The sequence below is a fragment of the Epinephelus moara genome, chromosome 9 (genome assembly GCF_006386435.1).
Source record: "Epinephelus moara isolate mb chromosome 9, YSFRI_EMoa_1.0, whole genome shotgun sequence".
Classification (NCBI taxonomy): domain Eukaryota; kingdom Metazoa; phylum Chordata; class Actinopteri; order Perciformes; family Serranidae; genus Epinephelus; species Epinephelus moara.
Genome location: NC_065514.1, coordinates 18,045,155 through 18,061,196, shown reverse-complemented (window position 1 = coordinate 18,061,196; position 16,042 = coordinate 18,045,155). Strand labels below are relative to the sequence as shown.

At 39.5% G+C, this 16,042-nt stretch overlaps 1 protein-coding gene across 2 annotated transcripts; it reads left to right on the top strand.

Annotated features, from left to right (window-relative positions):
• The first annotated feature begins 229 nt into the window (after positions 1 to 229).
• Positions 230 to 14,675, top strand: urm1 (ubiquitin related modifier 1). Of its 2 annotated transcripts, XM_050052872.1 has the most exons (5): positions 230 to 285; positions 5,530 to 5,600; positions 11,257 to 11,338; positions 13,338 to 13,386; positions 13,982 to 14,675. In XM_050052872.1, the coding sequence occupies exons 1-5, from the start codon at positions 251 to 253 to the stop codon at positions 14,048 to 14,050; spliced, it is 306 nt and encodes a 101-aa protein (XP_049908829.1). In that variant the 5' UTR covers positions 230 to 250; the 3' UTR covers positions 14,051 to 14,675. The 2 variants fall into 2 exon arrangements, with proteins under 2 accessions (XP_049908829.1, XP_049908830.1); XM_050052873.1 differs by lacking the exon at positions 13,338 to 13,386.
• The last annotated feature ends 1,367 nt before the right edge of the window (positions 14,676 to 16,042 follow it).

The following is a 16,042-nucleotide window of genomic DNA, read 5'->3' as shown; positions in this document are numbered from 1 at the left end:
AATCATTTATGTGACAGACTTCATCTGCGTGTCTCAGTGAATATAAGCGACTGACATGGATTTCTTATTTGTTAAAAGTTTTATAGATAAAAAATAGCATTACATTTCAATGAAAATAACTACAAGATGTGATTGAATAAAGAAATTTAGCTTAATAAAAAGAAAATGTCCCCTTACCATCGCTGAAGTCTCTGTCCAAAGACGTCACTTCCGACTCCCCCCTCCACTACTTCCTGCATGTGCCGACAATATGGCAGCGCCCATAGCGATTCATCTGGAGTTTGGGTAGGCGAATTTAAAACCCTTTAAGATAGTTTGGTGTACATGTTTTGGTCTTCTGTTAGTACTTATGCGGAGACAAGACGTTGGATAACAGTCGTGTTCATTTGTTTTTGTGTCGTTGTCTTTTGTTCGTTTAAACACGAGCTCAGATCAGTGTGACAGCTAGCCTCCTGCTAGTCTGGAGTTTGTTTATGAAATATTCTCCATCATGAGTTCGCTTATTGTCTCTTCTTTGACAGGGAGAGGCAGATTAAGAAAGAGGCTGTGTGCTGGCTTGTGTGAGAGCAGAGAAAAAAACGCTCAGATAACGTTACACAGGGACAAAACTGAGCAGAGCTGTTTGACTCGACTTTTAACATCTTCTCTGTCTATTCACGCTGCTGCACTGTGCAGTTTGTAAAACATCTAAAACAATGAGGTTATCTCACACTCCGTCGGACTGATCACCTCTCGTGGTTCCTCTTGCAGCTCAGCCAGATGTGCAAAGTCTGTCCAGTAAAACATGCCAGGACTGTCACTGAACATAATCAATGACGTGCAAAACAGCAGCACATGGGTGGGGGTTAAAGGGGAACTTCACCCATTTTCAAAATTCATACGTTAATCCTCTGGTCTAAAACACTCCAAAGATATTAGTGCACATGAACAACTCCCTCCCAAATCCAAAAACCAGAGTGTTAAAACTCTAACTTGAGCTGTCATGGGGTATAGAGTCTGGGGCTGCTCCATAGACAATGAATAGGAAAAGATGTTTGAGATCAGTGGCTCCCAGCTGGTCCAGCCAGGGTCCAGATTTCTCCTCAGTCATTAGTTGAAGGTCCACACAGTTAAATACATTCAGCTTCATACTTATGTTTGGACATGTCATCAATGTAGTTTGCTGTCTCTGTCAAGCAGCTGTCCATTAGTTACTGACTCTACAGCAGGAAAGGGGAATTCAAAATAAAATCTCTGTGCCGGAAAGTAACTGTACTTAAAAATGAAGTGTGTTTTTTTTTACAAACGTTACACATTTGCGAGGCACTTACAGTCTATTCAGAATAAGTATATGGGTACATTTTGTGTTTCAGGACTGAGAGCACTACAAAATTACAATGTTTGTTTACAATAGTTCCTTTTTAACCACTTAAAAAAGCCCCCCCAAAAAAACCAACAACAATATCAGTCACCACTTTACTTTGCCGTCAGATAGATTTTATCATCATCACAATATTAACTTGCATAGTAAACCTGCATTCTGGGATTTTTTTAATTAGTTGAAAGAGAATATCAGTAAAAAACTCTAATGTAACTCTCTAATGTGTCTAATGTTTTGTATTGGTGCCTCTTGTGGTCAGTTCAGTGTAAAGTTAGTTTAACAAAAGAATGTTGGAAATAATTTCCTTTCATTCTTTTTAAATTCAGCAAGCATTTTGTTGTATTTTAGCAGCACTGAGTACACTTTGATATCTGTCTATTTATTGCACGTCATTTAACGTTATCGCAATATTAAACAATGTTATCGCATATCACATATTGTCCTTATATTCTGCAGCCCTTCTTTATAGCTTATGACATCACAAGTTTGAGACTTACTCCTCTGGTTTCTGGCTTTGAGAGAGAGCAGCTCATGTTCACAAATATTGATTGAACTTTCCTCAGCCATGGAAATAACATATTGGAATCCTTAATTGAGGTGGTGTTCCCCTTTTAGAATCAAGTCCTTTTTCTTGGTAAACTGTTTATCTATATCAAGAAGAGAAGAACAAAATCTGTATCATAATATAGGCAATATAATTTTTTTTATAACACTTTGTTGCTGCTGATGGGTTGAGCCAGCGCCTGACATGACAGCTGCGTCATCCTCTGTGTATGAATTAGTGTTGTCACGGTACTAAAATTTCTAACTTTGATACAGTACATTGAAAGAATATCAATATTCAATGCCATTTTTTGGTATTTTTGATACCAACAGTAGAATGACTGTAGTAAACATTAGTAATATAATAATTAGTATAATTGAATTTCCCCTCAGGGGGATTAATAAAGTATATAAATAAGATGGAGCGAGAAAGCACAGCTGGTACCTTTGTATCGATATTGCAGAAAATAAATATTGAAACCATTTCAAATATTCAGAATCGATATGAATCCATAAATCAGTATTTTTTAAAAACACTAGTATGGATGTGTGGGTGAATGAGAAACAGATGCTCTATGTAGATGCAGTTTATTTACCAGATGATTTGTAAAGTAACTGTTATATTACAGTAATTGATAGGAAGATTCCTGTCTTGCCAGTTCACAGCAGGTCAGCTGAACATGCAAACGTGTCTACAGATAAACATACAATTTGACAATAATAAATTAATTGTTTCTTGGGTTTAGGTTGATCAGCACATCTGACTTAGGTAACAAAAAACTTAAATGACTCTCAGAACTTTGTCCATTTTCCCAATTATTATTATCTCCTCAAAGATTTGTTGGATCATAAACTGTGACTCTGAAAGAACAGACAAAAACTGTTTATTAACAATGTTTTGGTCACCACACATTCATCAGGTACAATTTGTGGTGCAGTGCCGTTCTTTCTCCGCAAACTTCTCAGAAAAAATGAGGAAATGCCAAACCTTTAAATTAAACCATTATGTAATTATCTGTAAATCCATTCATTCATGGCCCATCCCTCATGACATTACAAGACACTCTTATTTCACAACCTTCTTCCGGTCTTGCATACAGTCCTGCTCACCATTCTTGGCACCCATGAAGCTAAGTACGTAATGTGGAATATCTCCTGAAGAAAATTAATCAAGTGAAACAACTTTTTTTCTATAGAGAACTCGTGTTGATACAAAAGAGCAAATGATAAACAACAATTTAAAACAATAAACAATGGGATGAAAAAATAGAAGAACTTAAAGCTTGCTGTGACACTGGTATTGGCACCCTTTGCTGTAAATCAGTATGGAAACACATTATGACTCACCTGTGGTAAATCACAAATGAGAATCACCTGTGATAAATTGTCTGTGCCCATGTGACATGAATTAGCCAATGAATGATGACTTCCGTGTTTTAAAAAGCCACCTGTTATTCCCTGTTCCTTTGTCACAATGGTGAAGACAAAGGAGCTGTCTGAGGACATCAGAAGTGCTATTATTAGCAAACACAAGACCTCCAAAGGGTATAAGGCCATCTCCAAAGACCTTGGTATCCCTGTTTCAACAGTGCGTAATGTTATTAAAAAGTTTGCCAAGCATGGAACTGTCAAGAACCTCCCTGGATGTGGGGGGGAGAGAAAAATTGATGAGAGAAGTCTTCGAAGTTTGGTGCGAATGGTGGAAAAAACACCACGTCAAACATCCAAAGACCTGAAGGCCAACCTGTCTGGGGTCATGGTTTCAACAAGTACCATACGCCGCACACTAAACCAAACGGCTTTATGGGCGAAGGCCAAGGAAGACACCATTGCTGAGGAAAAGACATAAAAAGGAATGACTGATATTTGCCAAAGAGCACCTGGACAAACCACAATCCTTCCGGGAAAATGTTCTGTGGACAGATGAAACAAAAATAGTGGTTTACAGACAGCGCAATGAAGCCCATAAGGAAAAGAACACCCTACCAACAGTTAAGCATGGTGGAGGATCCATAATGCTGTGGGGCTGCTTTGCTGCATCTGGTACTGGAGGCCTTGAATAATGCTGTGGGGCTGCTTTGCTGCATCTGGTACTGGAGGCCTTGACCGTATCACAGGAATCATGAAATCAGAAAATTACCAAGAGATTTTAGAGCGAAATGTCCTACCCAGTGTAAGAAAACTTGGTTTGAGTCGAAAATCATGGGTCCTCCAGCAAGACAAAGACTCAAAGCACACATCCAAAAGCACGCAGGAATGGTTGAAAAGGAAAAAATGGACTGTTTTAAAATGGCCAGCAATGAGTCCTGATCTCAATCCGATTGAAAATCTTTGGGGTGAGCTGAAATCTGCCATTGGGGAAAAGAAACCTGCAAACGTTCAAGAGCTTGAACAAATTGCAAAGAAAGAGTGGGAGAAAATACCAGCTGAGAAGTGCAAGAAGCTTATAGATGGCTACAAGAAATGTTTGGAGGCTGTCATCCCTGCCAAAGGGTGTGCAACCAAATATTAAAGAGGGGTGCCATTATTGCCGCACATGCTGTTTTTTCTGTTTCTCCTTTTAAATTACAATATGTAAGTTGAAAAAACAATTTTCTTTGTTAAATTACTTTGGACCTCCAATTAAAAGATCCTGATGATATAAATTTGCTACATTTCCATTTCTTTCTGAAGATATTGTAAAGGTTATGCAAAAAATGAAGGGGTGCCAATAATGGTGAGCAGGAAAAAAAAAATATGGAAAAGGATCAGTTGACAAATTTATTAATAAATTAACCAGGCAGGGATGTCTGTTTTTGGTTAATCCAGTGAATTAAATACCTGACAGTTCAAAGTACTTCACAGCAATGCAAAAAATCCTTCTTGCATAACTTACTGTCATGAAGCCTCCTTGCTCAGCGCTCAGATATATAAAGAACATGACACTGTAACATGACAGAGTTAATCTTAACTCAAAGTAAAGTGATCCACTGGTTCAACTTAAAACAGTTAAGGTAACGATTTGCATGCTTCTTTTTGTGTAGTTCCACTCTGGCATTATTGAGTAAATCCCATGAGTCTTTTATAATCCGACAAACTGAATGAGTTTAGTACAACCAACATGATTTGCCTTAACTTCGAATTTTTTTTTTAAGTTGAACCAACTAAATATTTGTCCAAAAGTTGTGTTGATATTTGGTGGTCAAACTGTTTCATTTAAGATATTCTGAATTATTTATTTTAATTCCATCCTACTCAAAAAATTTTCTGATTTTGACCAGCTTCCTAAAATAGGTTGTCAGCTGAATAAGACATGTTAACAAAACAAAAGTAATTTTTTAATGTTAAAAAACGTCTTTATTTTTAGCATTAAACACTAACCCCATGAATCATTAAGACCTGAGAATTGACTTTGACCCACCCCAAAAGACTCACGCAGTAACAGTGTGGTCATCATATGTTCTTTATCTGAGGAGGTATTTTACAACAGTATTTAACAGCAACAGTATTTTCATTTTCCAACACTCTCAACTCAGCTACACGTCATGTCATGTTAACAGATGTCTAGTTCTTCCTGAATCGTGTTGAAGTATCTACATTCCACAAAAACGCATGTTATTGATCAATCTGACACTTTTCTTGTCTAGCGGTGGAGCAGAGCTGCTTTTCAACGGTGTGAAGGAGCATCATGTGACTCTTCCAAGCCAGTCCGAACCCTGTGAGTATCACCTGTCTGTTCATGTTCATAGACCCTCATTGTGAAACAGTGATGTTCCAAGATTTTCCCTCTTTGAAATAAACGCAGTGTTTAAGGTAAAAACCCAAAGATGAGAAATGTTCCTAAAGAGTGTTGTAGTTAGAATCACCATTTAAATGACCTGTTAAGTGTTTCGGCGTTGCACAGCATGCATATTGTATGTCATGTGTTCATGGTGGGAAACTTCAGACATCTCAGTTGATAACTTAGAATTTTTTACTACATAACTTTTTCATTTAACTTAGAAATCCAGTTAACAACATCAATCTTTGCATATTATTTGTCTTCAGTTTTTAATTTTCTAACAGGACTGTTTGTTAATGCAATGTGGTAAACTGATCCTCAGTCCACTGACACTTGAATGCACCATCTTTGCTGACTTTTCAAATATGTTTTTAGCTGCATATCATACCACCAAAACTAGATAATGAGATTCAGTGTGATGGTTACACATAAAGTTTACAGCCTTGCCAAGCTGACTGTCATAATGTCCTGAAATGAATGAAAACCAGTGACTTCCTGCCACGTGTGAAGAGGAGAAACCAAAAAATCCATCACTGTTGAACACGTGTTCCCCCCCTTGTTAATAACATTTCGGTTCTTAACCTGAGATTGTGATCCTACATACCTCAGTGAGGCTTTTTGGTGATGGTTTGGAAATGTTTGGCAATCATTTAAAGATGAATTGCATTAAATTGTGAAGCCATATTTTCCTGATTTCACATAATTACAGGTAATAACCACGGTGCACAGATTGTTTTTATACATCATAATGGCCAAACTTTTTATGAATTTTAACCTTTATTCAGCCAGGAAGTCTTTTTAGAGACCTGACATTGAGCTCAGGCCACTTGCAGTGAAATATGAACAATATGGAAATTCATTTATAGTAGGCTTTGTAAAGGAGGAACGGCACGCATGTTACAATTTGTGGCTTGTAATGTATGTTATTTTTTGCATTATTTTTCAGGGCTATAACTTTTTAGAGTCGTGATAATAGCACTGCTGCAACAACATGGAGACACATGTTGCTTCATGAAGCAGCCCCCCCAAATTAACATTTGACAACTTCAGATTTATTTCAGCTGATATGCTGCATTTTGAGTGTCATGTATTGAGGACACTATACCAATAATCAGTGTTAATGCAAGCTCTATTTATATTTTTTCTCTCCAGCATTTAAAAACCAATGTAAATATGTCATATAGTAGCTTTCCCATTGCACGTCTCTCCTATAACTTCCTCCTACAAGCCCTTATCCTCCTATCACCTTCACATTTCTTCTCTCTCTCTGTCCTTCGATCCTCACTGTTAAACTGATCCCTTCTGCCTCCTTCACCTGTTCATGTTCCCTGCTGGTAATGCCAGCATATGTGTGTATGTGAGTGGAGGTAAAGGGAGCTAAAGGAGAAGTTTATGTTATTTCTGTGGGTTGCAATAGAGCTGTAGGGTGACAAGCTTTTTTCTTTGTCAGAGATCATTTTGGCTGACTCGGCAGGCGTGTGCTCATTTCTCAATTCGTAAAAACTTCTCCACCTCAGGATCCAAATTGATTAGATTTTATTTTGCTTTGGGATTCAGGCTCCTTCCAATATGGGTCACTAACTCAGCATGGAAGAGTCGAGGGAAAACCCGCCTGCAGCCCCATTTTATTTCCCAAACCCAGCTCAGGGCCCGGGTCATTGACAAAATAAGGAGAGGGAGAGTGAAGTGAATGGAAGTTGCCTAGAGGTTAAAATATCTCGTGAGTTTATTTATGTGTGTGTGTGAGTGTGTGTTACAGAGAGAGGGAACAAACGAAATATGTGTCTTTGGTATTTGACTAAACAAAGGGTGTTCATCCATGGCGCTGATGTTACCACGACAACAAAAAGACAAAAGTTGACCAGAGCAGGGAATGTCAGCCAGATATGACCTTGCTGCACCAGCCGACCTGTGTGTGAGTGTGTGTGTATATCTGTGTGTGTGAGAGAGTGAGTTTTTGCCATGTTGTGCACCAAGTTCATCATTTTGACATCACAGAAGCGCAGACATTTTGACACAACATTTCCTGGACGTTCTTGCTCATTGTGATCTAAAGTCTGGACCGGTTGTGCGTCTGGCAGGTTTGCTGATCCTGAAAATGTCGCTCCGAACTAATTTCGCCTTACACGTCAGTGTGTGTGTGTTTGCCCGAGTGTGTGTTCGTACAGAGGGGGTGCAGTGAAGGCAGATATAATTGGTTCTGAATCCTTCGTATTTCTCTTTGACCCCAGTCGGTGATTGATGACCCTCGACTGAAAGACCCCACCCCCACTCACTCTCTCTTTCTCTATCTAACTCACACTCTCTCTCATACACTCACACACAACAAAACCCCCGTGGTCTAAGGATCACACAGTTTTTTTGCCCCACGCATCAGCAGAAAGATGGATAGCTCATCCCCCCCCCCCCCCCCTCACATGACCGTCATAATCGCACAAAGACAGAAAAGCAAAAGGAGAAGAAAGGGCGGAAAAACTGCATGCACAAAAGAAAAGCGGGCGCGGTTTTGAATCGGCGTCAAAATGGCGCCTTTTCCCTCCCCTCCCTCCATGTCTCCTTCCCACCCACGCAACGCAGCTATCCCAAGATGCTTCGGGAGCCTGTGACGCATTTTCCCCCTCTCTTGGCCGTTTGTTCCCTCATTTTCTTTTTCCCCCTCTACCTGGACCGCAAAGCGCCATCAAAAACCTTCACCTCTCAGCCTTTCCGTGTCGCCGTCCTTTTCTTTCACTCTAACTCTTGAAGTCTTTACATTGTCTTCCATTTTTAAAACACTTCATTGAGACAAGCCTGTCTNCCTGGACCGTAAAGCGCCATCAAAAACCTTCACCTCTCAGCCTTTCTGTGTCGCCGTCCTTTTTCTTTCACTCTAACTCTTGAAGTCTTTACATTGTCTTCCATTTTTAAAACACTTCATTGAGACAAGCCTGTCTGTTTGCTTGTGGATGATATAGATTTGTAGCCTTTAACAGGGCAGCGCCTGATGACTGTTTATGTCATAAAAAAGAGCTTAATTGATGAAAGTGAATTATTGCCGACCCCTGTGCTGAGCTAACACAACCTATTTATTTCTATGTGCAACTTTTAACATGTTTGCCTGCGTGTGTCTCCAGGGAGGGAAATAAAAGGGCGAAAGATGGAAAGAGATGAAGGAGGGAAAGAGAGGAGGAGAGCAGGGTTTACGAGAGAATGAGAGAGAGTGTGTGTGTGTGTGACGGAGAGAGAGGCAGAGAGCACAAATGAAAAAGTAAATGGGCGAGAGGATGAAAGAGGGAATAAGGGGTAATGGTGGAGAAAAATTACCAATAGTTAAAGGCAGAGCAAAGAAAGGAGTCACCACAAAGAAGGAGTTATGACTGCTGTAGTGATTAGTTCTGTTTTTAGCCCTGCAGAGGTACAGGTCAATATTCACTGCCTAGTACTCTGTAGTGTGTGTGTGTGTGTGTGTGTGTGTGTAGCAAAGGGAGGTATTTGTCTTTTTTTTTTTTTTTTTATATGGAGGCCTGGAACCGTAGAAAACCAGCGCTATCATTACACTACTGAGCTGGCCAACAGCACTGCAATTAACCTGAGCACCGTTCGCACAAGGCTTGGGACACACGTGTGCGGACACACACGCATGCATACGCTCACACACACCTTATACATCACATATCATCCACACAGTCTGTTGCCACAGTGACCAGGCAGGTGCCTCTTAAAATCTGTCGTCACGAGCTAAATGCTGCATGTAGGCCTTTTAATATTTCTTTTATAACTTAGTGTGATGTTTCTTTACTTTACATTTTATCTTGTGGTCATATAGGTTTTATACACTGCAAAACATTGTAATTTCTATGGTTTTATGGGTGAATTAATACAATTTTGAACTTCGTAAGATGAATCTGAAATCGAAAACAGCATTTTTTTAGTTGTATGGACCTACTTTTGATTATAACCCCCTCTTTCTGTAAATTTTCCTGCTATTTTACAAAAAAAGCAGCTATTTTTGCGAATCTTTGGTGAATTTCACACACTAAAATGTCTCTAATTTTAGATATGCACAAAATACAAGCCTGCATTCCATATCTACTAGAATAATTAATGTAAAATGAAAGCAAAATACAAATTTGGCTCCACCTGTGAGCTGGCAGCATTTCTTTCTCCTGCATTTTTCTGAATGTATCTCATGTAAAAACTGCAGCCTTTGCACTGTTTTAATGTGATATTAGCTCTGCCTCTGATCCAGCTGAACTCCCGAATCCCCGTGTGGTTCGACGCCTACCTGCTACGGCTCCACCGCTCTCCTCACACCTGGCTCGGGATGACTCACCGTCGTCTTCTTACCCTCTCATCTCCTCCATCTGCTGCTCTCCTTCCCTCTCTTCTGTTTATTTACTCTCTCCTTGTGCATTTCCATCCCTCATCCTTTTCTGCTTTTTCATTCCTGTGCAAACTGGTTAAGGAGGTTGATACTATTAATTTTGATGTTGTGTGTGTGTGAGCATGTGTGTGTGTGTGTGTGTGTGTGTGTGTGTGTGTGTGTGTGTGTGTGATTGCAGTGCTGCTCTCAAGTGTTATCGCGAGGCGTCGAGCTCGTGTACGTTAAGAAGACAGCTGTTATGATACAGACACCGCACACTTGAGCACACAACCAGGAAATGGTCACAAGAAAATATCAGTCATGTGCTTTCTTGCATTCACCTTGGTTTTTTTGTTTATTATTACACTGTTTTCCTATTATTATTATTATTTTTTTTACAAGATAACATACAGAAAAACACCAAGCACTAACACCCAGATGCTCAAAAGCTCTTACACCACCTTGAATCCTAATATTAACAACCGCCATAACCATAATATATTCATCGTTAGTTGTTTAGTGGGGATTTATCCTAAAACCTCTCATTGTCGTCGCCTTTGTGGCGTTCTGTCAGTCGGTCTGACTGAGGCTCAACCTATTGTTGAGACAAGGTCAATCTGATTGTTCACGAGGTCAGACTCATAGAAAATTCAAGCATTGCTGATATTCAAGCTCAAGCGAGAGGCATTTAATGTCCGATTCTGACAAAGAAAATTATTCTTCTCAAACTGGATTTTCTGAATTTATTAGTCCTGAATTGAACATTTTCACAACAAGTGTGATGCTAGAGAGAAATTACGCCTTTATATTTTTTTATTTAAGAAATGGATGTTTTGGGGAATGTCAGGCTGCATTTTTTAGTTTCTTCCTTCATTTTAACTTCTGAAAATTACATGTCGAGCTCTTTTCTAGTCTGCACGGTCGTTTCTAGATTTATACACACAAATCATTAATTTTATTTCTTTCCAACCAAGGTGAACAATGTCGCTCTTGGCCATTGACATCAGTCAACCCTCCCCCCAATTTCCAGTGTCCTCTCCTTCCCCCCCCCCCAACATACACATACACTCATAAATATACATGCACACAGACACACACACACATATATATACACAGCCTCCGTCCCGCCTGGTGCCTCTGTCGCGTCACATCGACCAGGGGGCTGGAACCATGCACCTTGACCCTTAACCCCTGACCTGTGACCTCTGTTGTCTGCCTGTGTATGGGCTTTGTGTGTGTGTGTGTGTGTAGGGGACGTGAAGCAGCTGCTGGTCTGGATCCAACGGAACCTGCTGAAGGAACGGCCCGAGCTCTTTGTCCAGGGCGACTCTGTGTGAGTGTGTGCGTGCACTTGACACACACTTGATCTGTGTACAACAATATAACCTTAAAGGATTTGTCATACATCATGCTGCCACTGGAACAAAAACCACAACTGCCGAATATGGCTGTAATATCTGATCAAAATAGCTCCATAAGAACAGAATTCAACATATTAAAAATGTGAAAATGAAAATGAAATTGAGGAGCTTTCTGAAGCATTTTTTTCCCCGCAGTTCAGAAATGCTGGGGATGAAAAAAACAGTCTAGCCTTCAGGTTATGGGTTTCAGTAAGATGATTACCTGTGTGCAAGTGTGTGTGAGCTTGTGTGTGTGTGCGCACACGTGTGTGTATGTGTGTGTGGGTCTGGGACTCACAGCAGCCTTATAGGACTGGCTGACTTTTACAGCTGCCTTTGTGCAGGACTATTTATAGCACCACCTCACCAATGAATGGAGGAAAAAAAGCTGCCCTACCTATAAACCTTATAGATTAGATGTGTGTGTTTGTGTGTACTTTATGTTGGCAGCACACACTGTTTTTGAGCAAACCATCATCAAGGTGTTTCTTCATTATCTTTTCAAAAAGATCTACGGGCGCAGTGTGTGTGTTAGTTTACAGTCTTTACCATTTTTTTGTGCTTTCTCAAAGCAGCCCTGGTTGTGTGTGAGTGTGTGTGTGTGTGTGTGTGTGTGCGTGTGTGTGTGTGTGTGTGTGTGAGTGCGGATTGTACGGAAACACGTATGCACTCACAGGTTCCTCTCACATCACCCTTTCTCACTGACGTCATAGCGCGCCCACAAGGTGGAGAGAAGCTTATTCAGGCTGCTTCAGGCGTTATCTCACCATCCACTTTCCCCCCAAACTGTTTCCTCTGTGGCTTTCAGAAATAAAACACACCGACATATGTTGAGACGGCTGCACCCATAGGTGCCTGTTGTCACCCTCCCCCCATTATCCCCATTATCCTCCTTTGAAGGGTGGGGATTTTTTTTAGGCTTCATCTGTATGTGTGTGTTATTTTTGGGCCGCCATTAATTTCCGGTGACAGTTTGTTTCCCCGCACGATCTCTTTTACCTCAGCCGCTTATGTCTCTTTTTTTATTGAAAAAAAAAAATCCCTCTCAGTTCTTGTTAGCCAGAATAATGCAGAACTTTGCGCTTGGTAATGCAAGTGCTCCATGCATGTTTGCAGACAGAGCAGTGTAAATGTACACAGCATTAGCAGCAGTGAGAATAACCCCATAGTGCTTGTTTATGATCTTATATGGGCCATAACATGGACATAGCATACTCATGCAATCACTTATGCTGATAGATTTATTATCATAAATACACCAGTGTGTATTCTCAGACATAATATTGGTTGTCTATTAATTTCATACTGTGAAGTGTCGGAAATTAAAACACCATGCAGACTTGATTTCATTTTTTTTCTGTAGGCTACATTTTGCTGTCAATTATTAAAATAATTTTAAAAAATCAGAATTTTTTGGCTGGAATGAATTCAGCAAAAAACACATTTTACTTATTTTTTCTATTAATTAATTATCATTTACTATTATCTATTAATTTCATTTTAACAGCAAAAAAAGACCTCTGTGTCCCAATGCTTGGCCCCAAAAAGTCAAAGAATATAATAAGTAAGAATTTAATAAGAAATATATAAATTATTTAATTTGACAGGCTTACATTTAGAGACAAAATAAAATGTCATGCCCAAGAAAACGAGGAAGTGATTTCTCATTAAACATAATTTTAATCTTTTGTAGTGCTTCTTCCACTAATTTAGTTATATATGAAATAAAACAACTTCTAAGTTTGTATTTTCATATGATTTTTGTCTTTCGTTTTTGATGCAGGCTACAGATTGCTTTTTCCCTTAGTGCGTTTGTGTCTTTGGAGGCATTCTGTCCGACCTGTCTGTATCCTTTACACACATGTGTACGTGTGTTTGCGTCTGATACCTTTGGGAAATGCGTCTGACTCAAAACGGTGTGTTTTCCCACAGGAGACCTGGGATCCTGGTGCTTATCAATGATGCAGACTGGGAGCTAATGGTGAGCACTGGGAGCCATGTTCACTGTCAGATGGTGCACAGAGTGTGTATGGTGTGTGTGTGTGTGTGTGTGTGTGTGTGTGTTTCCAGCAGCTTGTAAAACCTGCATTTTTTTTTTTCTTTTAACCTATGTTTGTTTTCAGGGTGTGTTAAATGATTGGTGATCATACACACAGCTGTGTTCATATCTTCATGCGTAGATCCCTGTAACTATACACACTCATGTAGACATTTAATTCAGGACTGTGTGTGTGAGTGTGAAGGTGAGCCTGTATGTTCACTGATACTGAGATCGCTCATTTTCTCTGAGTCAGTTAATGTTTCATGTAATGTGAAAGCAGCTGCAAGACGAGTTTGTCCTTGGGGTCTCATATCTGAACACATATTTACACGCACACACAGTGTGAACGCTTCAATTTGAATCCATTGATTCAATTACAGGACGCAACACAGGATGTAAATGAAATGAAAAGTTTGTCATTGATTGGGCCCCGGTGAACACAGGAGTGGTGCACATATTTGTATCAGTACAGACAGATATTTGACTTGCAGTGATGTTTGAATATTAAATATTGTGTGTGTTTTCTGAACCTCAGGGGGAGCTGGACTATCAACTACAAGACCAAGACAACGTTGTGTTTATTTCCACTCTTCATGGAGGATAGAAAACGAGTGAGGAATACAACCCTATCTTTGACTTCTCTGTGACAGCCTTTTTCTCCACATCCTCTGCACTCTTCACTCCTTTCCTCCCTTCACATCTCAACAACACACCACCCCATTGGACACTGCGGATGTGTCAGCCTGCACCGTGAGGTCTGACCATGATTGATGTCGGTCCGCAGGAATGAGTGGAAATTCAGAGATGGTTACCAAGAAAAATGTGGAAACTGTGAGACGGGAATTCTGTGGACGTTTGCGTAACATTTTTTGAAAATCAGACTGTACAGGTGTAATGATATGAAGCTCAGGTTACACCGGCCAACTCACAGGTGCAAGTGTACATCACATCACATGTGTAAACCTCCATCTCCCTGCATCTTCTCTTCCAGCATAACCATGAAAGACAATATGACCCAGTCTTATAGGAACTTTAATGACCTTCAGTCCACAGGAAGATAAAATACAAGGTAACGCTTCGCTTTAACCCTATAACCCAAATTAGCATCTCTAAGCTGTATGTAAACATTTAATATATTCATAACACACTGTAATATAGTTTTAAGCAGATATAAGGACATTTTAGGTGTTTTTAATGTATTTGTCAACAATTAAAACTTCTCCAATTAAGACATATTTTATCTGTGTTTTACTATATTGTCATTCATTATCTGTTTATACATCAATAATCAGTTATGGATGCTGCACATGTGGGGTTAAAGTTGTTGACAAATAATTATTAAACAAAAATATCCAGTTTACCTGTCTGCTTATTACTGCATTATAGTGTGTTATAAAATGTAATAAATGTTTATATGGTGCTCAGAAATGCTAATTAAAGGGGTTAAAATAAAGTGTTATGAAAGAAAGGTTTTTTTTAAAAAAAATATATATATATTTTTTGTTTATCATTTTGTTTATTTTGGCTTTTTTTTGTCCAGTGTGGGTTTTTTTAAAGTTTTTTTTTTCCTTAAAATATATTGTATTCTTGCTCAGAATTTTCCTCATAAATGAAAAAAATTAAAGTTTTTTTTTTAGAAATACAGAGTGTCTCTCTATATTTTTATTCCATAAATTCTATAATTAATTATCAAAATAGTATTTTTTTAATTATTTATTTCTCCACCTACATTCCTACAAGAGCGAAATTATCAGTCATAAATACAGTTGTGAAATAAAGACTTAAAGCTATAATAAATTAGCAAAATATAATTCCTATGTCCTATTATTGCAATTGCAAATATATATATATATATTTTAGTAGTGAAATTCTACTGCTATTTTTAAGTGTCGTCTATGCTGTGATTATTATTCTCTGCTCAATATAGGCTCAATATTATTTTACAATCCCCTCAAACCATATTGTGTGTTTTTCTGCACTTTACAACATCTCTCCTGACTACATCACCATAAGGTGCATATTAGGCTGCAGGGACCTAAAGCACCCTGTGCCGCACACAGAGGCCTATATCCAAACGCTTTCCTCGATTAGGATTTTCCATCACGCTTCGATAATTCCTGGTGATAGCTTATATCTGATCGATTTAAGCCCAGCTCTGTGATCTCACTGCAGTTTTAGGCTGATTAGACGAGACTTGGGGGAGATTTTACCGTCCTATAGCCCCACTCAGCTGGAATATGCATAAGAGAGGAGGGTGTGTGTGTGTGCATGTGCATGTGTGTGTGTGTGCATGTGTGTGATGGTGGTGGGTGGGGTGTGAACTACAGGACCACTGCGGGAGGTCGAGGTCTAGCCTCCGGGCTGCCCTCCCCTGAACGCCCGGGGCGACCTAAAACCTTTTCTCGGTTGTGGAGTCCGATTTGCAACGGGAAACCGGCCGATAATGGCCGGTAGAAAGGAAATGCTAATGAGGCTGCGAGGGGGTTATGGAGAGGAGAAAGTGTAGCACAGTGTCAGCCAGTGCAGGCCTGGGATACACTGAGGGTACTGAGTGTGTGTGTGAGTGGGACACTTAATAAGAAAAGATATATTTCTG